The 22541-nt window shown below is 32.9% G+C and overlaps 3 protein-coding genes across 10 annotated transcripts in view; 1 reads left to right on the forward strand and 2 right to left on the reverse strand.

The window, feature by feature from the left end:
* Positions 1 to 6898, reverse strand: part of LOC131934989 (nuclear receptor corepressor 1) — a 66324-nt gene extending 59426 nt beyond the window's left edge. For all 4 annotated transcript variants that reach the window (XM_059291276.1, XM_059291277.1, XM_059291278.1 and 1 more), the window contains exon 1: positions 6836 to 6898. In XM_059291276.1, the coding sequence (XP_059147259.1) occupies positions 6836 to 6873 (38 nt within the window). In that variant the 5' untranslated portion in view covers positions 6874 to 6898. The remainder of the gene's footprint in view (positions 1 to 6835) is intronic.
* A 776-nt stretch (positions 6899 to 7674) lies between these two features.
* On the forward strand, positions 7675 to 15820 carry LOC131935028 (tectonic-like complex member MKS1). Its single transcript, XM_059291306.1, has 19 exons — positions 7675 to 7765; positions 9578 to 9743; positions 10485 to 10567; positions 10700 to 10769; positions 10900 to 11003; positions 11262 to 11393; positions 11912 to 12039; positions 12423 to 12505; positions 12643 to 12699; positions 12892 to 12934; positions 13127 to 13189; positions 13320 to 13390; positions 13661 to 13739; positions 13947 to 14054; positions 14375 to 14508; positions 14713 to 14795; positions 14955 to 15014; positions 15172 to 15209; positions 15386 to 15820. The coding sequence occupies exons 1-19, from the start codon at positions 7689 to 7691 to the stop codon at positions 15487 to 15489; spliced, it is 1683 nt and encodes a 560-aa protein (XP_059147289.1). The 5' UTR covers positions 7675 to 7688; the 3' UTR covers positions 15490 to 15820.
* Positions 15821 to 16340: 520 nt separating this feature from the next.
* Positions 16341 to 22299, reverse strand: LOC131935034 (mitotic-spindle organizing protein 2-like). 5 transcript variants are annotated; one of them, XM_059291345.1, is made up of 3 exons: positions 22271 to 22299; positions 17515 to 17649; positions 16341 to 17403 (listed from the first exon to the last, which is right to left on the reverse strand). In XM_059291345.1, the coding sequence occupies exons 2-3, from the start codon at positions 17640 to 17642 to the stop codon at positions 16914 to 16916; spliced, it is 618 nt and encodes a 205-aa protein (XP_059147328.1). In that variant the 5' UTR covers positions 17643 to 17649; positions 22271 to 22299; the 3' UTR covers positions 16341 to 16913. The 5 variants fall into 5 exon arrangements, with proteins under 5 accessions (XP_059147328.1, XP_059147303.1, XP_059147312.1 ...); XM_059291320.1 differs by lacking the exon at positions 22271 to 22299 and adding an exon at positions 20609 to 20715; XM_059291329.1 differs by lacking the exon at positions 22271 to 22299 and adding an exon at positions 20570 to 20679.
* Positions 22300 to 22541: the final 242 nt, after the last annotated feature.

Consider the following 22541-nt stretch of genomic DNA (forward strand, 5'->3'; position numbering starts at 1 on the left):
GATAGATAGATAGATAGATAGATAGATAGATAGATAGATAGATAGATAGATAGATAGATAGATAGATAGATAGATAGATAGATAGATAGATAGATAGATAGGTGATTGATAAATATATGAAGTTTTTGAATAACAATACCAAAGTATCTTAGTTAACCGCGTGGATAGTTTATAAAGTATATCGTTTTACACCCCTAGTTTTAAAGGTAGCAACTATTGAAACGCTATTATTCCCACGATGAAACACAAGGCAGAACACAACCCAGAACAAACACTATATGGTCGAGACTCAGCACAGAGACAAATACTGTGAGTATCCGAAGTTCGCACAACTAACTAGAATCAACCGATGTAGACGCACTCATTAGATTCTCTCCCCACAGTCCGGATAAGTCCCAAGAAAATGCTGGACGGCACAATTAAAAGACGCCGCCGCCGTTTTTTTTTTCTTTCAACAACTGGAATCAAACGACGGCGACGAAATCCTGTGCCACCTTCACAGTCCGGATAAGTCCCAAGAAAATGCTGGACGGCACAATAAAAAGACGCCGCAGTCGGGTTTTTTTTCGCTTCCAACAACTGGAATCAAACGACGGCGACGAAATCCTATGCCACCATCACAGTCTGGGCAAGTCCCATGAAAAGCCCATAATAATAAACACCGGTGCTGTTTTTATCAGCGGGTGCGGCAGTCGCTAACATGGTCGTCAATTAAGTTTGCAGCAAGCAGGAGAAATCAGATTGATCATGTCTTATTGAACAGAACGGTGAGCGAGCAGAACGCGGGTGGGAGAATTACCACTGAGATACTGTAATTAAACAGCACGTGCGCAAAGTCGAGGGCTTAAATGGCTTCGGTCTGACATTGGGTACCCGTTGGGTACTCGTTAGTACTGTTGATCTCAAAGTTGGTACGCTTGGTACTTTTAGTCTACGAGTGGGTACCTATTTGTACTATTAGTCTAGTAGTGGGTACCCGTTAGTAATGTTAGTCTACCAGTGGGACCTCGTCAGTACTGTTTGTCTACTAGTGAGTACCCGTTAGTACTATTTGTCCTGTAGTGGGTACCCGTTAGCAATGTTAATCTAGCAGTAGGTACCCGTTAGCAGTGTTAATCTAGCAGTGGGTACCTGTTAGCAATATGACTCTATCAGTGGGTACCCGTTAGTAATATTTGTCTACTAGTGGGTACCCATTAGCAATGTGACTCTAGCAGTGGGTACCCGTTAGTACTGTTAGTCTATCCGTTTGTACTGTTCTATAAAACCTTCAACCAAACAAACCATCCTAAAGGTAATGATTGGTGTTAATGTGTATAAACCCCACCTCTTTTCTAAATATCATTTTAAAATCTGACAAAGAGATCTGCTGTTATTCACTTAAAGGTCCATGGCTCCACAGACCCGAGCTGCCGACCACAAGAGTATGGTGTAAAACTAAAAGAAAAATGTTATTTTTCTGACAAATGAAATTTGGTCTAACAAGTCGAGAAAACATCAAGGAGAACTCGAGAAGATAAATATTCAGCCAGATAATTTTATAGGCCAGGGAGGGAGGATGAGGGGGGGGTCGTTTGAAATAACAGACAGCACCACTCAGCAGAAAATTGTCGGCGGAGGGGTTGTAGAGGTGGTGAGTGTTCCTTGGATTGGGAACTGCTGTCATTTAAAAGTCTAAGGTTAAAAAAAAAAAACGTCTGATTTAGTCCCTCGTGGGTTGGGAGAGGATGGCGAAGGGGGTGAGGATGTATGTTGCCAGTTTTTATTTCTACTAGACGTCAGGTCAGAGACCTTTTGCCCATGATCGTTTAGGGATGTTTTGGTCCCTTTAAAAAATTCCTAACTATGGGAAAGGGATGAAGGTCCTTTTAGTTTAAATTTTGTACGAGTCAAAATCCTCATCGCCGGAGACATTAAGGGGGAAATTGCAAGATCTAAAAAAAATACATAACGATATGTTGCTATCCGTTCTTTAAAACCGAAATTTCAATTTCTAAATAGAATTTGTAACCGACTACTTTATCGACAATACGATTTCTGGTCCTGGTATCCAAGTCCGTACGTAAACGTGACTAGAAAAATGGACTTCCCTCATGGGACACCAGAAGAGAATAGCACAGAATCGTGAGTGACGTGCAGCTAATTAATACATTAACACGGTTAAATAATTAAAGGTTTCCTGGTGTAAAAAAAATCAGGGTGCGTAGGTGTGCATAATAAAGCCATCTGCATATAACTATACTGGTGAGATTCTCATCAACGTATAAAAAAAAATACACGAATGTTTATGTGTCTTCTACTACTAGATTCATCCTATCGCCGTGAAACTTGAGGGAGTTGATGAGTACTCTCCAACATATATATTAGCCCACGGGGCCCACACATTGGGCATCATGCACAAGGCGTCAGGGCTACTACTTAAATAGTCCTCCGGTGGTTTTGTGAACTGGGGCTGTCCGGTCTCCCCATGTGCACTATGGTCAGTGGCGTAGCGAGGTGGGGTGTCACCCGGTGCGGCACTTAATGGTGTCACCCCCCCCCAGAGGCGTAGCGACCTTTCCCGGTGACAAACTTTCAAATTTTTTTATTTGCACCCCCCCCCCCCCTCAAGTTTTTGATTTGCACACACCCCCCCCCTCTCAAGTTTTCGATCTGCACCCCCCCCCTCAAGTTTTTCTCTATATATTTTGCTATTTTTTGCTTTGGTGTCACCCGGTGCGGTCCGCACCCCCTCGCTACGCCCCTGACTATGGTGACTACATTCGTTTTAAAGAGAACCCTACATTAGGGATACAGAGAGCAACTACAATCGATGAAGTCGAATCAGGGGTAACATAACCAATGGCTCTCAAGTACGCCCCTTACCCTGAGGTGTGTTCTACCTTATATCACCATTGTGGAGTGTGATCAACGTACAGTCAAGGTTTTCACCCATAACACCATGGGGCACCGGGCGGTAGTATGGAAAAAATCGCACCACAATAACTTGGATATGAGAAATATAGTACCGACGGTTTCTATATTTAAATAACTCAGCTCAGGAAAAACTACCACAAGTCTAAAATAAGGAATGGTAAGCTTTAATGAAACCCTCATACAATGTTGAATCAGTTTGTTGTGTAGGGCTAGATTTGAGAGTCTATGCTTCTCATATGGACAATAATATGCAATTACAAAAATATGTTTTGTTCCTGAACCAGACGGGAAAAAAAATATTTTGTATCCACAAGAAAAAAAATTAAATCAAAACAACACTCTTAAATGTTTTCTGAATTAAAAATGAATGATAAGTTGAAATAAAAATGACACATCTGTCCTTAAATTTTCTTTCTTCTGTGAAGACAGCAATGTGTGGCACAGAGAGGTAATCCTTTAATTCACTCAACGCATGCAAATCACCTGGATGCACATGCGTATAATGTTAGATCAATTTTTTTATGACACCAAAAAAAAAAACGCGTTATGTATATGTACATAAACTGAAAAGTAAAATTATATCAGTTTCCATTGTCTTTGTTGAATAAGTTAGGTTATTTTTAGTTAAAGGATGTGGCATATGATATCACAAATTGGATAGCGAACAAGCTTCTACAATCAAGTTTTATAGGCATTCGATTATGGTCTTACAGGAGAGATGGGGAGGAAGTAGAGTTTTTACATTTATGAAAACGTGACGAGTTTATCACATAATACACATTATAGTGTTGGCGAAATGACATGATACACAATGTGCTATGAACATACCAACTGCAAGAAGACCTGTGTCTAAATTCCCCAGAAATGTTGAAATTATTTCTGACAAGAAAGCTATGACAAAAGGGCTCCAAAATATGAACATCTAGTCAAAGCTAATACTGTTAGAGTATATACAGAAACATTATTATTGTGGCTGCTGAGTAACAGACAGTTTCATAGCCAAATATCTCCAAACTGCATGACGGCTGACCCCAGAAAATTAACACAAAGGGGATCCTCACTACAATTAATGAAAACTTTGCTAGCATCACAGAATTTCAGTATTTTGTTGATGCAAAATTATAGTTATTAAAAATAATTTTTTTAACTAATTTAGTAGTGAAACATATTAAACAAGAATACCTGGCACAACTTTCAAGGCAGGGCATTGTAATTACAATGTAGGTATAGAGGAAAATGAAAATGTCAAGTGTTTAATTAGTTATTTTAAATAGATCACATGAATAGTATTAAAAAATCGTTAAAAAGATAATGGTAAATTTTCTTCCTTCAGTGTCATCATAAACGATTTTGTCTTTATTCATATATACTTTTGTTCTGAATAAAATAAAAAACATTTAGTTCTTAATATTTTGTATCAAAATATACATGCTTCTTATTGATATATGATTTGATATTAATTGATTCAGAATAAATCATTCAAATGTAAAAAAAAAGTTGCGACAAAATAAACAAAGAAAACCTTAAATAACAACAAGTATAGTAAACTTATATATTTTATTTATTGGCTGCTAGTTGTCAAAACTAATAAATGAAATCAAATCGAAAGAAGCTCAACTTCCTATTAATTTAGTTATTGTTTTTAAAACAGAACTATCACCGTACATAAATAAGATTGGGCCTTAAATTAGGAAATAATTGTATTTAAAATGTAGTGAGACATTACAGGCTGCTAAATGCATACTTTTAAACTAAAGCTAAAATAAATTATTGTTTTTGGATAGGCTATTCACAATTATCATCACAATGACTATCTGCCCTATCAATTGATCAAAGGCTGAGGCTGCTATCATTCTATCCAAAATATAAATGGGAATAATATCTTACAATAACTGGGGAAGGAGGTAGGTTTAGAGAGTAGTGCTAATTCTTATTGTAAGTTATTTATCTAAAAAAAATTTTATGGTTTAAGTTTATGCTCATAATCATATCAACTATGTAAATGATCAAATTATAAATTAATTATTCACTTTAAAGTTTAATTTATTTATACTACCAGTAGACTTAATTTTTATTTTTAAATTAATAACTATACATCACCTCTGTAGTTCACAATGCTATCCAATTACCATTTTTACTTTCTCGTATACGAAGTATAGGAGGAAGTATTGTAATCGTATAAAGATTGAAATTGAGATTTACACATTCAGATAACAGTACATAAGTACTGTTTCAGATAGGTAGAAGAAATTTCACTTATAAGTAAAAGATCTAATTATCTGCCCTCTATCAAAATTTGAGTAATTTCTGTTTACATAACATGTACTTTACGCTATTTCCAATTTTTCAAAAAACGCATATGAATTTATTAAGTGCTAATATTTTGCCTTATTATACACACATTGTTTGCTGTTAACTTGGTGCACATTCTTTTTTTCAATCAGATTTTATTCTATTTAATAAGTTAAAGTATTGAAAAATCGATTAAAAATCATTGTCTATATCCTGAGTTGCCATCCCCAGTCTTGTGATATAAGTACACGAGCCGACCCGCGGCGAATCATACACCACTATTTAGTTGTTTTATTTACTACTTTTCAGTGATTCATAATTTGAATGCTGCCACTGAAAATATTTGCTTTAAAACACTAATACCCTCCTCCCCTCCACCCCCCTCACTTGAACCTCACTTGTGTCCTATGCATGATTACCGAACCCTTTGTTATAGTTCTATCATCAGCAGTAAAAAAAACTATCATGCATGAGTCAGGTGTGTGTCTTGACCTCCAACGAACCCCTGGGGTGCAATTGAACCCAGATTAAGATCCACTTCTCTTATAATTGCCAGCAAAAACCTAGGGGATTTTTCCCTTCTCTGCAAGTATGCTTACAAACGCGGCACAAGTGAGAGTGAATTACAATCAGGCCTATTTTACAATTTTAATTGTTTTAATTGTAAAAAATAAGTCACCCTTTCATAAAAAAGACAACATGAAAATGTAGTTCCTACAATTCTATTTGTTTTCATCAAGCCTTAGTTTTAACTCGAAGTTTCACTTTCGTAAGACAAACACTGATTGCCTGTACTGTACAGAAACTATTTGACTAGAATTCAAAATGTAAACAAACCATAATGTTTTTGCCTTTTTAAAAAATTGTGTTTAGTTAGGCTACCAAAAATTCAAAATACAAAGCCTTAGTCATCAAAGAAATCCATCTTAAAATTATATGTAAATTCTGAATTCTGTCAGCCTTTATTACCAAAATTATTTTAATAGGTAATAATAACATTACACCGGATTTTTAAAATATTTTATAGGGCCTAGATCTAGATCTAAACAATCCCGAGATAATTCATATCATTAATTCATAATCATGGCCGCCTCTGTTACCGCCTTATAGTTTTTTTAAAGAAAGAGCCAGTAACAATGTAAATTTTAGGTAGGCCTAATCTATTGTTTTAGGTACATTATTAATTACTTGTAACTTGTAACTAACTACTAACTAACTAGTAGATCTAGGCCTAATCTAGATTTTAAAGATTTAAATTTTAAAGACAAGTTGAAGTTAAGCTAGTTCAGTAGAAAATAAGTTAGATCTAATTGATTAAAAATAAATTAATTTAAAGTCTAATAAACTAGTAGATATAGATCTAGGCTCTAGATCTAGTAGTAGGCCTAAATATAGTAAAGTAAAAGAAAAGTCAAAGTCAAACACACAAGAGAAAAAAAGGTAAGCAGATCCGAACACAAGTCGAGCGATTTGATTTTTGATTTTTCAATTGATCCTTCTTTATATTCTCTGTATGATTAGGCTTAACCTATGTTGATCAAAGCTCAACAATAAAGTAAAGAAACAGATGAACGAATTAAAAAGCATTAAAAAGCATGCAACATATTTAGGGATAATAAAAACAAACCTGTCGTTTGGTGGCCTAGACATTTTTGATAAAAACATCCGCCATTTGCAATGTCAATTTGTTTGGTCTAAACACCAAATAGTAAGCTATAGTGAAAACATAAAAGTGCATTTGAAATAATTCCTAGACTAATAAATAGAAATAAATCAAGCATTCTCTTATTTTATTAGCTTTAATATATATATATATATATATATATATATATATATATATATATATATATATATATATATATATATACACCTACCTATATATAATGTCTGTGTGTGTAAGTTAAGTGTGTAGGTCTATATAAAAAAAACTATATATCTTGTGTGTTTGAGCGTGATACATAATTATAAAGTAAGTAAAAAAGTGTTAAACATATATCTACTTTGTAAAGTCATTCAAATCAAATATCGGCATTTTTAACAATACTGGTGTTTATGTTTTTTTTAAGAAATTTGTTTTGGGGGGAGGGAGGGGTGAAACTTTCAGGGGGGGGGGGGGGGCTGGCATCAAAATTTCCAGGGGATGAACACTGGCTAGTCTAAAAAAAATTGTAAAATGATTATTTCATTGCACGGAACTGGACGTTAGCCTGACTAGAAATGGTCATTTTTTAAAATTAGTATGCTTTTACGGGCTAATAATATAGTTTTATTTCATAAAATTTTATTGCAATAAACATACATATTTATAATATAGTTTCAACAAACGATTTAAAAAAAATAATTGTATTTAAAATGGTTATTTTTAAGTTAGCAACAAAATCTTATCCATGGTGATAGTAGGCCCTACTACATAGATCATACTTAGATCTAGATCTGGTAGACGATTTACTGCGGGACTTGATTGTTTACACTTCCAAAAAATGGCAGGTTTCTATGAACCTGATTGTGCTACTGCTTACTATCGTTCGAATGATCCAATTAAGAACCTTAAAATAAAGTAAAGTCATGAAAATTATAAATAGAAATTAGAAGATCTAAAATATTTAAAACTATAATTTTTTCTAACGTTTAATTATAATTTATCTTCCGCTGTTTTGATAAACTCTTCAAAAAGTTAATGCAAGTCCATTCATGAACTTCATGCTTTTTTTATTAAAATTAAAATAATAAAAATATTGTTATTAGATCTAGAAGTAGCCTTTCTGGCTAAATTTCACATTAAACTAGATCTATATCCTAATGAATGTAACCTACTCAACTGCAAAGCAGGGGTCTGCGTGGTCAAGTTGGTAAAGTTCATAGTTGCTAAACTCGAGTTCGAACCCTCGGGCAGATGAGGCTTGTTAGCTGGGAACAGCCACTCTTCTAGGAGAGACAACTCCAAAATCAAATAACTGCTGCCTTGTAGTTTGTTCTTGGTTGGACAAAAGCTATGGAAGCAAATCCAAAAAGAAAAGCAGGCTGAAATTTGAGTCAATGGCCTCAATGGCGCATAACCAGTTGACACGTATCCTTAATTGTGATGGAGGTGTGGTCGAGTCTGCAAAAGTTCATGGTTGATAAAATTCTGAAAAGTCTCGAGTTTAAACTCTCTGGTAGATAAGGCTCGATCCCTTCCAACACTAAAAATTAAGAACGAAGATGAAGAAGAACTGCAAAGCAGATTTTGGTCTTTATCCGTTTCAATATAATTTAACTTCAAAAAATAAGTCCCAACCCGACTTGAATTAAAGACTGAAATAAAAATTTAATTCAGTAGATGGCCTTTTGTAAAGCAGGGTTATTGGGACCTAATCATAATTATTAATGGCACCTATTATTCATAGTGGCCTAGTCACAGAGGTATTAGTATCAGGCCCCAGTCAGCAATCCACCCCACAAAATACCTTATAAAACTAGATCTACTATGGAGGAGATGAAACATGAATTAAACACCCACTGCTTTCTCCTCAAAATTTCTCACCTCCATAAAATGTGATCACCAATATAATCCCTTTGTAGGTAACATATTACTGTTCTTAGATCTCATGCAATCAGAGATAGCATATTAGAGACAGCATCTCCTGTAATTTAATACTCACATGGTCCAGCGGGGAGGTCAAAAAAATAAATTTTCTACAAATCATGAATAGCATGTATTAAAAAATAAAGAAAAATTGTATTGGTACCATCTGGCAAACCAATCAATAAAATATGTATTACAAAAACTTGTTTTTATATTATGGTAAAATGTCTTCATTTTGTTTCAATGTTTTTTACAGGTATAATTAATTTGGGCTGATTATGAATCAATTTATTTTGAAAGATATACCATCATAATATATGCATATTTCTAAAATTTTAAAGTTATTAGAAGAACCAATAGTTTTTTTCTCTGTAAAAATTGTATATATACAATATATTGAAATGGAGAAAAAAGATAATAAACATGGCTTGCTGTTACTATCAAAAGATGTTAAAAGGTGTTTATTTTTCACTGGTGAAAATATTAGTAAAAACTTGTTCAATAATCTTAGATGGGTGTTCATGAATGTTTATTGGGTGTTCTACAAGTTGAATCAATCAAATTCTCAATAGTCTTGCATTGAAACAGCTGGATGCAGTTAGACCTTAACAAAGAATCCGCTCTCAGTCATTATTTTGTGTCTTAGGTTGCTTCCACATTGTGAGCAGTGTAATTATTTTTTTGTACTTTTAGTACTCTTTTAACAATTCATCACATCTTCTTTCATAAATTTATTCCTGCTATTTTTAACATGATTAAAAATGTTGAATAATAGTAATTGATTGAGTCTTGTATTATTTGTAGAGTAACTCTTAAAAGAGTATCTGCTTCTTTTGCTGATGAAAATGTCGCCCCACCTGCACCTAGTGATTCTGGAGTAGAGCTAACAACATTTAAGAAGCAAAAGAAGAAAAAGACCCATGAATTTGAAGAATGTATCATAGGATGGCAGCAGAAAATATTTTGTCAGGTCATTATGCTGTTTGAATTCAAAACTCTTTATTTAGCCATCTTATTTTTAAAAATGGCACTCTATACAATAAATACTTCTTTACACTATTGATTAATTAATGTTTTGTCCTTTCAGTTCCACCCTTTTTTAGTTGTAATTACTGTTGGACATTTCCAAAATTTATAATAGCAAACTCAATAAAAAACATTCTTTAAAAAGGAAGCTTGCTTTCAATAAAAAAAATGCTAGTCATAGTGCCAGGATTAACTAAAAATAGTAACATTGTAGTTTGATAATGGAAAACAAATCTGTCAGGTAATAATTGATCAAGCTTTCATTTTTTGGCAATAGAACCCATGGACTGATTTATGACTGATTTATTTAGTTTAAAAATGTGGTGTTGTCGTTTTAAAAGTATTTTTAGCTTGGGGGGGGGGGGGGGAGGGGGGTTGAGTATATAAGAATTTGTTAAAAAACAGAAATGGCATATCAAAGCTGTTTTTGTAAGCATCAGTACCCTTTTCTGCCACTATGTCAGAGCCTTAACCCTGATGATAACAGTAGGAGAAGACAAAAATGAAACATTACTCACTGTATTGCTATAACAGCATTTTTATAAAAATCTTAAGGAGTTAGGGGTGAATTTAGTTAAAATTGCTTTAAATAATTGGAGCTCCAGATTTATTTATACTTTAAAAAAAAATTTCAGTTGGATGAATTATTAGGTATTTGTGTCCTTATTTATCTTTTTTTTTTCAGAGAGAAATCGATTATTACAGCAACAAAGACAATTGTAAGAATGTATTGGATCAGAAATATCATCAGGAAACCCTAGCACTGCAGTAAGCATTTGTCTCTTCTCCCAACTATAAACAGTACAGTACTGTACATTCAGCTTTATCTAGAGCTTTCAGCTTGATGATTTTTCTGCATGGATGATATGACCATTTTTTTTTACAATTTCTTTTATCCAGAAACAAAAAGAAACAAAAGAATATGATATTTACATACGTTGATCATGATGAATTTTCTCATCAGCAAGAAGTGAGTGACCATTTTGTCAATTATTTTTTAGAGTGTTTGTTTTTAATTAAAATATATTAACAAGCTTATGATTGAAAGCAAATTTTTAAATTTACATATTTCTAAATAGTTTCTTTTATCTTTGTCTCAGGGTGTTTACAGTATGACAAATCTCATGGAAAAACCAAGTCCACTTGCTGTCAAAATGGCTCAGGTGCGATGTAGGAGAATTGGTGGACGCCATTTAAGAGAAAAGTAAACCTTGCTTACACGTGCTGCTTTTTTGTTTTAGTTTATCTTCAAACTAAACACTTTTTTTTTACCTCATACATAAATATTGATATTTTAATATTGCGATTTCAGTAACAATACCTGCTTCCAGGCACTCTACGTTTTACCTAATATATAATTAAAGTGATTTAACTTTGTTCTGCTTACATTCTAAAACCACTTTATAAAACTGATTTTTTTTAGAATGTGCATAATTTATTTTGTCCAATTTTATCCGCCCAGGGAACAAGGCAGTATACCAAAGACATTGATAGTTGATGAGAACCCATCAGAAGAAACAAGAATGAGGAATCATTTGGAGGCCCCACCTATTCAAGTCATGTACATTATGGCAGACCTCAGCCCCCCAGATAAGTCAGTATAACCCCATTGTTTGTACTGTTAAATCTAGTAATATCTATTGTCTGAAACAATGTGTGATGTTTTAAATTCATAATTTATATTTTATTGATATATTTATTTATGTTTTTATTGATATTTATTTATATGTACTAATTAAAGACATCACACAATATGGGGAGTGATAGCTCAAGAAATGTGACATGATATTGTATTCTTTAGGGGACAAGATGATGAGAAACATCTTATTTTGTGTTAGAATTATTACCATTTATTATGGGAAAGTGGGGTCGTTGTACTTATTTGAGTCTTGAGATGAGGTTTTGGCTGTAGCCGGGGGTAAAAATCTGCTTGAACTTGAATTACATGTCATTTATTAGTTAGTTTATTGCTAAATAAAGTAAGATTATCACTTAGTAGCAATTGTAATAATAAATATAGATTTCATTTTTAAATTTGCAGACTATTTGTTGTATTTTTAAAAATTTCATTTATACTTGGTTAATGGAAGTTCTAAAAAAAAATTTTTTTAGGCAGGCAGACCAAACAGATGAGTATGTATTGTGTTCCTTAAAAGTGGATGCTAATGGTGTGTTGTGTGTACGACCAGATTACACCTGCGGCAGGATTCCCTACAGTATTGAAACTGCTATAACAAGAGGTAATACAGAACCACTAGTCAGAGATTATAATTGTATCATTTGTTTGATTAACATTTTTACACATTGGAATCTAACTTCCATCTCCCATCTCCACACAATCAGATTAAGCCACATTAGAGATGATGATTTGTTAGATACAATAATAATGACAATTAATTGCAGAATAGACTAAGAAGGCAACAAATAGGCTACATTTTTATTATCATAGTTTCTTTCAGGCATCTCCGGGGGGGGGGGGGCAGTTAAGTGGGGGATAAATAGAAGTTTCATGCAGAATTCCAGAATGAATACATTAAACTTTTACCCCACACCATACCAACTCATTTACACTGAACTCAGAAGCACATGTAATGCCACGTTTCACTTTATTTTGGCATTCCAGAGGGATTTGATTACACAATAGAAAATGTCTCAAAAGATATGAGCAGACAAGAGCAAGAAAAGGAACTTAGAATGTATAAAGAAGTAACTATCTAATTCTAATCTAAACTTGTAGTGTAAATATGTACTTATTAATTAAAATATTTCATTAAGTAAATTTAGAATATTGAATATCTAAGCCATTGTTTGTATTTTGCTGTACATTTTTTATTACTTACCAGATGTATGTCAGGCATAACGACTTTGTTCATTCGTGTGTGGGATATGACTTTGAACTGGTGAGTACCAACCCAAACGTATTTTTTAAAACTGACTGGTTTTTTTGTAATTTAATTTTTAGCACTTAACCTACTTTCCAAAATAAAATATCAAATTTCACCTGTGATAAAAAAATGTTTAGAACTGTTGTAATTTAAAATATATATTTACACACTTACACTACTATTTCAAAATTATCATTCCCCATTTAGCCTCCTGTTGATACTCTAAGATATGTTGTCTTTGGGGAAATTTGTAAGTACTCTATGATCTACCTTTTAGATCTACCAAAAAATGTTAATAATTTAACACACGCATCATGATTTCTTTCAATTAGCTGCTATTATTATTTTTACAACTAACAGTTATTCTTCAAACATTATTAGTCATTGTATGTAAAAAAAAAAAACAGCATGCCAATTTATATCAACTGTTTTGTATCTCTAGTGTCTGCTCAAGACTTTGAAAAAGACAATCTTTATGTTCACATGTTTACAGACTTACCCAAAGGTAGGAACCTCTTGCATCTGTGTTTATTTAGATATTAACATATTAGCCGTGAGATCCCCTTTAGCATAATTTTATTAAATAGTTTTTTTTAAAACATGTTTTTTATTATATTGCTATTATTATAATTAAGATTGGACAGCAGACAGGAGTCAGCAGTTGTCGTGGATCACACAGACTTGTGCCACTAAAAGTGTTGACCAGGTAGCAGATATTTATAATTTGTGATGTGATGAATATTTTAATTTATCAAAGTAATTTCATGCAGCCTCCTAAAACTGCAGGAGTTTCTGAATGGCTTAAAAATATTTTTTTTAAAACCCTAAAATTTGTAGATTAGTGATATGATTTTGAAAATACATAAATTCATATTTTGCTCACGAAAAAAATCTATTTCATAAGTGAATGCTTTAATTTTCTCTGTAAAAATTATTTTGTAAATTTGTGTTTTTATGAAATGATTTATTTTTCCAGACAGATATTGCTTACTTCAGTTTTCCATTTCATTTTGAGCTTGTTTATAAGAAAAACCCATTAGCATCAAAAGAAGGAAGTTAGTATTTTCATTCCACTTCTTTGCTCTGTAATACTTAGTTAATGTGCTATGTGGGTTTTTAAAAATAGTTATTTTGTTCATTACAAGAAAATACAAGGGTCAAGAGAAAGCTGTTTATTTGTTAAAGATCTTTGCATGAGCAATTAGAAAAGATACAAGAAAAATTATAATGATTAATAATACTGCATGCATTTTATTATTTAGTTGAGTTGCCTCAGTTTCCAAGGCTGATGGTAGAGGTTGGAGCTTTTGATTCCTGGTCTAGGCATTACAATGAAGGATACAGCTACATACAACTGCCACCTAAACCTGGTAATGGAAAATCTTTAATTAATGACCTATTTCAGCAATGGATCTATTTTATTACCAATGTTTGCAGATCTATATGCATTTATTCTTCATATAGCTTCCAAGTATCTTAAATAATTTTCATATATATTTTGAAGTATATATGTGTAACATTGTCTTTTTTACAATTATTATATACCTACATATTTAAGGCAGCTGTTTCTGAATTATCTTTTCTGTGTAAATTTTTATTTATACATTCAAATACAAATGTTCTTAGCTGTAATGGAGCATACACAATTCTTCTTAAAAGGTATTTATACTTTTTTTTCTTACTGTTGTAGGTATTCATGTAGAGAAAGCCCATTGTTGGAGGCCTGTGGGGAACTCAGTTATTAATAATCTAAGAAGATATTTCATTGGTGGGACCCCTGAAATAGAAGATCCAACATATGCTGCAATCCCTTCAACATTTGATGTGAGTTGCCATGAATCATATCTTTTAACCGGTGAACGTAAGCACCTCCTGACTTGAAACAATTTGTTTAAACAACAATAAAATATCCTTTTTTGTTTATGCAGATCATCTATTAAAAAACATTTTTTTTTTTAAATTAGTGTTTGCACATTTCGTAGTCATAATGTATAAAACGTCATATTTTATTTGTATCTTATGTTTTAGGGAACATATCTAAGTAAGTTTGGATTTAGAACACAATCTACTGGATCTGTGACTGTACGCTGCAATGTGTTGATGCAGTCAAGGTAATTTTCCCATACAATAGTGATCCCTTGTTTAAATACACTGCCTGAAAGTCTAATACTATAGGTATTTTGATGATGCTTTTTTGTTTATCAACATATTTTTTTTTTAAATTTGAAACTGCAGCTCAAGTATTATAAAAATTATTTGAATTTTTTCAGAGCATTTATGGAGACAAAAACAAATAAGCGCTCACTTGGATCTTTTCTAGAGTCCTTAGGGTAAGTCTCAACTTTTCGTCACATATTATGTAACAGTAAAAGTATTACTAATATTTTGCTAATTGGCAAGCAGTAGACAAGGTTACTCCATTATTTCTATTTCAATCATGCTTTGAGAATATGTAAGAATCTATTAAAATATTTTTTATATTTTCAGAATAACAGCCATGCAGGCTAATATTACTAGTGTCTTGGGTAAGTTTATGTATTAAAATGTAAAAAGAATGTATTGTAACAAAACAAAAATAAATATTCAATATGCCAGGTCACCTCTGATTAGTGTTGCCTCATTGGACAGTACTTGAGGCATTAGCATATAACTCTAGCACGTCTACCTTTCCTGTGTCTAAATTATCAAAATATTTTTACAGAGGCCTTCAAGAGAGCAAGGATGAAGATGGTCCAAGCTAGGGAAGCTGCTACTCAAGAACTTTTGCGAGAAGTTCGACCAATAGCCAAAGGAGAACTTGATTAATTAAACTGCATTTTTTTTCAGTCATTAAATTTTCAGGCCTTTAATTTATGCTTGAGGTTGAAGTTCCTCAGAGATGTAGTCACTACTTTCTTAATTCATTGTAAAAAAAAAAAAAAATAGGCCTAGTTATCTAATTAAAATTTATTATTTCACTTGTAAGCTGTGATAATTTTGTGTAAATAGTGTTAATATTTTATGTAATACTGTAATGGAAGTTCAAATCATATTGATAGATGTTTTTCATGTTAATACTTAATGTTAATTCTGATAAATTTTAAAATCTGTAATGTATATTTTTTATAAATAAAGAAAATGAGGTTTTTTTTTAAATTTACATTTTAAGATGATTTGTTACACATTCTGTTCATTAGATTGGTTGTTTATGTTAAATGCCACATTTATGTCAAATACATTTTTTATTGTATAGACGAAATGGCATACAATATAACTAAAGAAGAAACAGATAAATATTAACTTCAAGACCAAAGTAGTTGTCATTTCATTTTTATGGAATCTTAAAAGGATGGTCAAGTTATGATTCAGATTTACAAGAACCATAGTTCTGAGAAGATGGTAAATACAGAACCATCAACTTGTTAATCACCTACAAATACTACAATAAGGCTAGAGGCATTAATGTAATGAGTAATGTAAGTCTGGGATTAAGTCCCTTTAGTTTTAAATGACATAGAGTAGACTTGTTAAATATTGACACATCAAAGATGTCAGCTGTACCTTACTTATTGCAAGCAAGAAACTTTCTAAAATTGGTACCAATGTTAAAAATATTTAACCTCTCAAATTTATTTATACAAGCAAACAAAAAAGATTCCAAAATGTAATGTATTGGCTCTTGTGCAATTAAAAAAAGGTTTATTTTTCAAATACATTACATTAAAAATGTTTGAAACTTAAAAGCTGCCTTATTTTAACACTGCAAATTAAAACTTGAATGTTGTAAACATACAATCAAATCTTTGACATATAAAGAGATGATTATGAATAGGCAAAGTGTTGATAACATTTCATCTAAGGACACAATTCAGAAGTAATATTATAAGTTGAGTAGGCAATATGAAAATCATACAAGGAATCTATATAGTTTTGTGTATGTAATAAAAAAACATCATTTATTTTGATTTAAAACATAAAAGTTCAAAAGCTTTTACATTATATTATATCTAAAATACTATTTTTAAGTACAAAAAGACTTGTGTTCAAAACATGATTGTGAAATATAGCTCTAGTAAAAATACAACCTAAAGTTAAAATATATTTTATAATGAAGAATTTTATTAAATTAATTATCTTAATGAGACAAATATCCTAGAAAAGTTGTGCAGGCTATATAATAGTTAATAATTAATTACATATCACAATTTTTAAATATCTTAAAATGCTTTTCAACATATAAACTAAACTGATTACTTCTTTTTAACAGCTTTTTCCTTTTCCTTGAAGGTTTTATAATCGGCTGAGGTGTTCCTTGGCCTAGTTGTTATAAAACTTTCAGCAGTTTTGGTTGACTGAATGAACCTGTCTGGATTTCTTGACCCTGCATTTGAATAAGTATTGTCTGGAATTTGCCTGTCTCTATTTTGGCTGTTAGAAGAGATTAATGAGTAGCTGTTTCCATCACGCCGATCAGTCTGTGGTGGATAGTCACTACTTAAATTTTTATTCTGCCTATCTGAACTAGCACCCCTTACTAAGCGCTCTCCTGAGGCGGACCTAGAACCTTGAAGAAATCTTGATGTGTTTTGGCTGGAATCTCCTCGGCTAAGGGTAATGTTTGAGTGAGGTTCACCACCACCACTGAAAGTTGCATGAGGGTGGTGTTGTGAGCACATAGAGCGGAGAGTTTGTATAATAGCTAATGGTGGGACATTTAGCTTTAGCAAATCCAGGATGATCCTGAAAAATATATCAAACTTTATGGTCTGTAATAGACAATGATTTACTAAAACTTACAAATTATGGGTGAATGAAGAGTGATTTGCATTGTATAGTTAGAATGTTTCTTACTTAAATACTTGAGGGTCCATAATAATTCCAGCATAATATGTCAACTCATACAATTCATTTTCATCAGGACGTAGAACTGCTTTGCTTATTAGCTGAGCATGCAACACTTCTGTTTGATGACTGGACATGGTAAAGCTGAAATGTATTTAATAAAATTAATAATGGCCAATGCAAAAAAACAAACTTAGGACTAAAACAAAATTGATTTAATTACTAATTACTTGATTCTAGTTACTAGATCTAGAATTCTAGATCTACTAATAGACTACTATTTATTTATAATATTTAGGCCCCTAGTATTTAGCCTATTTAGTATTTAGGACAGGGCTGTAGTTGTAGTGTCACCCCTGGCGCAAATATTTTATTAGTTACTTAAAAATCTGCAGTATAGATCAGATCTGCAGATCTAGAAGTAAGATCTAGGACGATTTCTATGTCTAGATCTAGTACCAGTAGACTGTAAATAATAAAGTAAAAAGTGTTAGAGTGTGTAAGATTGAGTAAGAGAAGAGAGTCAGCGTAGTTGAGTGTAGTGTAGTCATGTGTAATGTATGTTATGGATGTGGGGAAATTGCGAGACGCAAAAAGCGAAATGGCGAGGCGGGAAAATGCGAGAAGATCATGCGAGACATACCTGCGGAATCAAGGGTAAATAGCGAGACACTTTTTGCGAAAAAAAGATTTTTTTCATGCTTATTTCATCTTTATTTATTTAAATTATTTTTTTTTTGTTTTAAAATAAACTAGCATGTAGCCATACCCTTTAACACGAGTGTTGTATGTTGTTATTTTTTATCTAGATTTTATTATATATATATAGATAGATACTAAGAAGATAGATAGATCTTTATCTAGATCTAGATCTATTTAAAAATCCTAACATCGTTGCTGTGCTACTGTCATCGCCCGCTCTCGTTAGCGAGAGGAAAATCCCGTTTCAGTCTGCATTAATTTTAAAAATCTAGCCCGCTCATGTTTATACAAACGTGAGCTGTGTCATTGTGAATTGGTATTTGTCAGCATGAGAGATATTCTGCAACATTTATTCATGGATTGTTGTACTTGCAAAAAGTGTAAAAGTATAAACAATTCTTAAAAGTGTAATTTATTTTTTATTAAGTAATTTTAATTACAAACAAAATTTACAAACAAAATCTTCTGAAACAGTCCTAGCATTAATCAAACACACCTCGTCACACCATCTTTCACTCATAGTACATCCAACCCAGTTCATTATACTCTTATTTATACTGTGCTAACACAGAACACGAATATGAACATTAAGGAAACAAATGTGCGTCTGTAGATAATCTGAATAAAGTCCGCTATGGACAAAACTACCATTTAATAGCTAAAAGGGGTCATACATAAATGACGATTTTTACCCCCTTCCCCCTCCCCTCCGTCACACATTTTCACAAAAATCCAGACGTCACACCTCAGTCTACAACACCCCTCAAAATTGCAGTTGAATTTTTTTTAAAACATCGATATTTTCCCAAAATCTTGTCTAATTTCTGTCAAAATAGAGTATTTTAATCAATTCCTATTACAATTTATGAAAACAGTTTTCTAAAACGCGAAAAACGTCTAAAATTCTTTTTCTAACATTGCTTTTTTATAGTGTGACGTCACACATTTCTATGCAACAATACAAAATATGTTTGCGGCGTCACGGCGATCTTCAAAGACGGTAAATCAGGCGGCATCGGCGTTCCACACAAAAGAAAGAAGTTGATCTATCGTCGGCGGTATTTCCGTCGGTTTCGAATAAGGTGGTATTCTAAGTCGACACAAAAGATGGGGGGGGGGGGGGGGAGTTGACAAATCATCAGTATGTCTAGCGACGGAAAAATCGGAAGTTTTAACAATGTAAACAGCACTAGAGAGGCTAAAAAATACCTGCAGCAGAATTGTGCTGCAGTGGATCCCGGGCCACTGCCAGATCCAGGGTAACGAGATCGCAGACCAGCTGGCAAAAATTGGGGGAAAGAAACCACAACCGGAAATTTCGCTACACCCAAAAGAAATAAAAAGAATAATTAAAAACAAACAAATGCAAATGTGGTCTGTCACACACCCTCACTACATTAAAGACGACGGCTATTACAATTTAACACGAAAACAACAATACATAATCTTTCGACTTAGAACAGGCCACAACAGACTAAATCAACACATGCACAAAAAACTGAAGGTTGGGTGTAGCGAAATGTGCCCTTGTGGCAAGGCCCCGGAAAACACGGAGCACGTACTCCAGGAATGTACTCTGTATAGCCAGGCAAGAGGCAGACACTGGCCCCAGCCCACCCCACTCAGGGAAAAATTATATGGGACACCTGACAAACTGGAAACCACAGTCCGGTTTGTCCACGAAGTTGGACTTGTTGTCTGAATCCTCCACCATATTCAAAAATTAAGAACGAAGAAGAAGAACAATGTAAACGAAACGTCTTTGAAGTCTGGACCAAATACCACTGAAAATCGGGTGCGGTAAATTTTTCGCAGAAATTTCGCATTTCAACACCACCCATCGTAAGTATCGGGTTGTGGTAAAATGCGAGACAAAAAAGTCACGTGACCGACCGTTTTCGAGCCCTTCTCGCATTTTCCCGCCTCGCCATTTCGCTTTTCGTGTCTCGCAATTTCCCCACACCCGTATGTTATTGTGCACTGTGTGTGTGTGTAGTGATAAGTCATAGTGTTACTTTTAATACTTTACTATTAATTATAATAAATTATACATTATTATCAGGTATTATATAGAGAGGCCTACTTGATACATATAGATCTACTACAAGTATAGTAGTATTAGTAGATCTAGCTAGAGTCAAGATGTAGATCTAGATCTAGATTCTAGATCAGATCTACTTAATTTTAACAGTTCGGTGGTTCGTTGGAGGGAAACAAAACAATCTGGTTAGTCTAATGGACTAATGGCCGGTTACTCGGTTAGTCTACTAAACTAAATGAGAGAAAAATGGTTGAGCGCTACTAAAGCGTGCACTACAAAGAACAAATACAAATAGATCTATATTAATATAAGCAAACAAACAGATCTAGATCTTCAAACTGAATAATTGCAGTCTTTTACATTTTAAAAATATTGTTTATGTAAATTATTATGAAGGCTGGTGAATAAATAAAATATTGCTCCGGATTTTCTGTAATTTTCAGTGGATAGCGATTTCCTTATCAAGAGAAACTACTCAATTAATATTTTCGATAAGTCATACTAGTTGATTATTTTCCCTTGCGGAATATTGGGTAGTCCGCTCTTAGTTTCTCATTTTTGCCCTTTATTTGTAAGTCTGATGGATTGATACAAGCCGAACTAACAACAGCGCTGGCTGGTTAGAAAACAATATGCAGCGGGCAGCTTTTTTAGTTGTTATTATAAGAGGCTTTATTTATCTCTATTTTCTATATTTATTTATTTTTTTTAAATAAACTGTTATTTTCTTCTTCTTTTTTTCTTTTTATTTGATTCAAGCTTTTAAAAGTTTAAGTAGTAAGCCTACTTTGGACTTCGGTTTAGTTAGGCTTAGACTGCGAATTATATATGATCAGACTAATTCATTCATAAAGCAAATATTTAAACAAGTTTACGTATGCCTCTTTCAGCCTAGGCTTAGACAGATAATTATGGTCCGACGAATTCATTTATAAAGCAAACATGTAAACACATGCTAATCTTAAAGGATTAACATTTGCTTGTTAGCTGATTCACATAATGTACTAATGGATATAAGCTATAATTTGCACCAACGCTAAGCAGCTCGCTAGCTGATCGCCTAGTCAGCCAGGCGCCACGGTAACCAAACCGAAGTAACAACTGCGCTGGTTCGAAAACCGAGTACGCAAGCGGGCAGTTTTTTTGTGTGTTTTTGTTGTAGCTGTTTTTCTTTTGTCTAACATTGCTTTTCATTTTCTTATACTTATAATATTAAAAAATGTAACTTCTTGAAATTAACGTACTTCGGACCATAACACTATATTTTTTTTTTTTTTTTTGGATTTGTAGTTTATGTGCATGTACAAAATATAGTAAAACACTAAAGGGAATTCATGAGAGGATAAAAATAACGGTTTGTCAATGTCAAATTAACCATATATATATATATATATATATATATATATATATATATATATATATATATATATATATAGGCTTTATATATATATATATATATATATATATATATATATATATATATATATATATATATATATATATATATATATATATATATATATATATATATATAATATTTATCCTCAATAAAGTGAGGGTGGGGGGGCTAGAGACCGGAGTACACCATCAAAACAACCCGTTTAAATCGTCCCCTGACAAAACGACCAAAACAATTTAACCCCAACAAGAGTTCCTGACCTAAGGCTCACGACTCCTAGATTCCCTAAAAATTGACTCACTAACTCATGACACATAGGTTCACGTCATATGTGCTCGAGATTCGTGAATCAACATGAACAACAGCACTGGTTCGAAACCCGAATATGCGAGTGGGCAGTTGTTTTGATTTCTCTCTTTCTTTATCTTTCTGTTGTTTTTTTTTGTTTGTTTTTTTTTTTTTTTTTGTTTTTTAAGCTCCACTTTTTAAAAGTTCACGTAGGCCTCTTTCAGACTAGCCTTAGACATCGAAGTATGGTCAGACGAAATTATTCATAAAGAAAACTTGTAAACACATGCTAATCCTAAAAGATTTACAATTTGCTTATTAGCTGATTCACATACTGTACTATAGAATATGAACTATAATTTGCCCAAACACTCAGCAGCTCGCTAGCTGATCGCCTAGTCAACCAGGCGCCACGGTAACCAAACCGAAGTAACAACTGCGCTGGTTCGAAAACCGAGTACGCAAGCGGGCAGTTTTTTTGTGTGAGTTTTTGTTGTAGTTCTTTTTTGTCAACCATTGCTTTTTAATATTTTCATACTTAGTTATTTACTTATGATTTCAAAATAAATTACCTTTTTGAAATTAACGTACTTCGGACCATAACAC

This window comes from Physella acuta, unplaced genomic scaffold (genome assembly GCF_028476545.2).
Source record: "Physella acuta isolate Inbredline_101_S28 unplaced genomic scaffold, ASM2847654v3 ptg000012l, whole genome shotgun sequence".
Classification (NCBI taxonomy): Eukaryota; Metazoa; Mollusca; class Gastropoda; family Physidae; genus Physella; species Physella acuta.

Coding starts and splice junctions, on each gene's coding strand:
- LOC131935028 (XM_059291306.1), top strand. CDS start 7,689: ATGGCAGGTTTCTATGAACCTGATTGTGCTACTGCTTACTATCGTTCG. Junction 11,004..11,261: donor GGACGCCATTTAAGAGAAAA/GTAAACCTTGCT, acceptor TTATCCGCCCAG/GGAACAAGGCAGTATACCAA. Junction 13,391..13,660: donor CCACTAAAAGTGTTGACCAG/GTAGCAGATATT, acceptor TTATTTTTCCAG/ACAGATATTGCTTACTTCAG.
- LOC131935034 (XM_059291345.1), bottom strand. CDS start 17,642: ATGTCCAGTCATCAAACAGAAGTGTTGCATGCTCAGCTAATAAGCAAA. Junction 17,404..17,514: donor ATGGACCCTCAAGTATTTAA/GTAAGAAACATT, acceptor TATATTTTTCAG/GATCATCCTGGATTTGCTAA.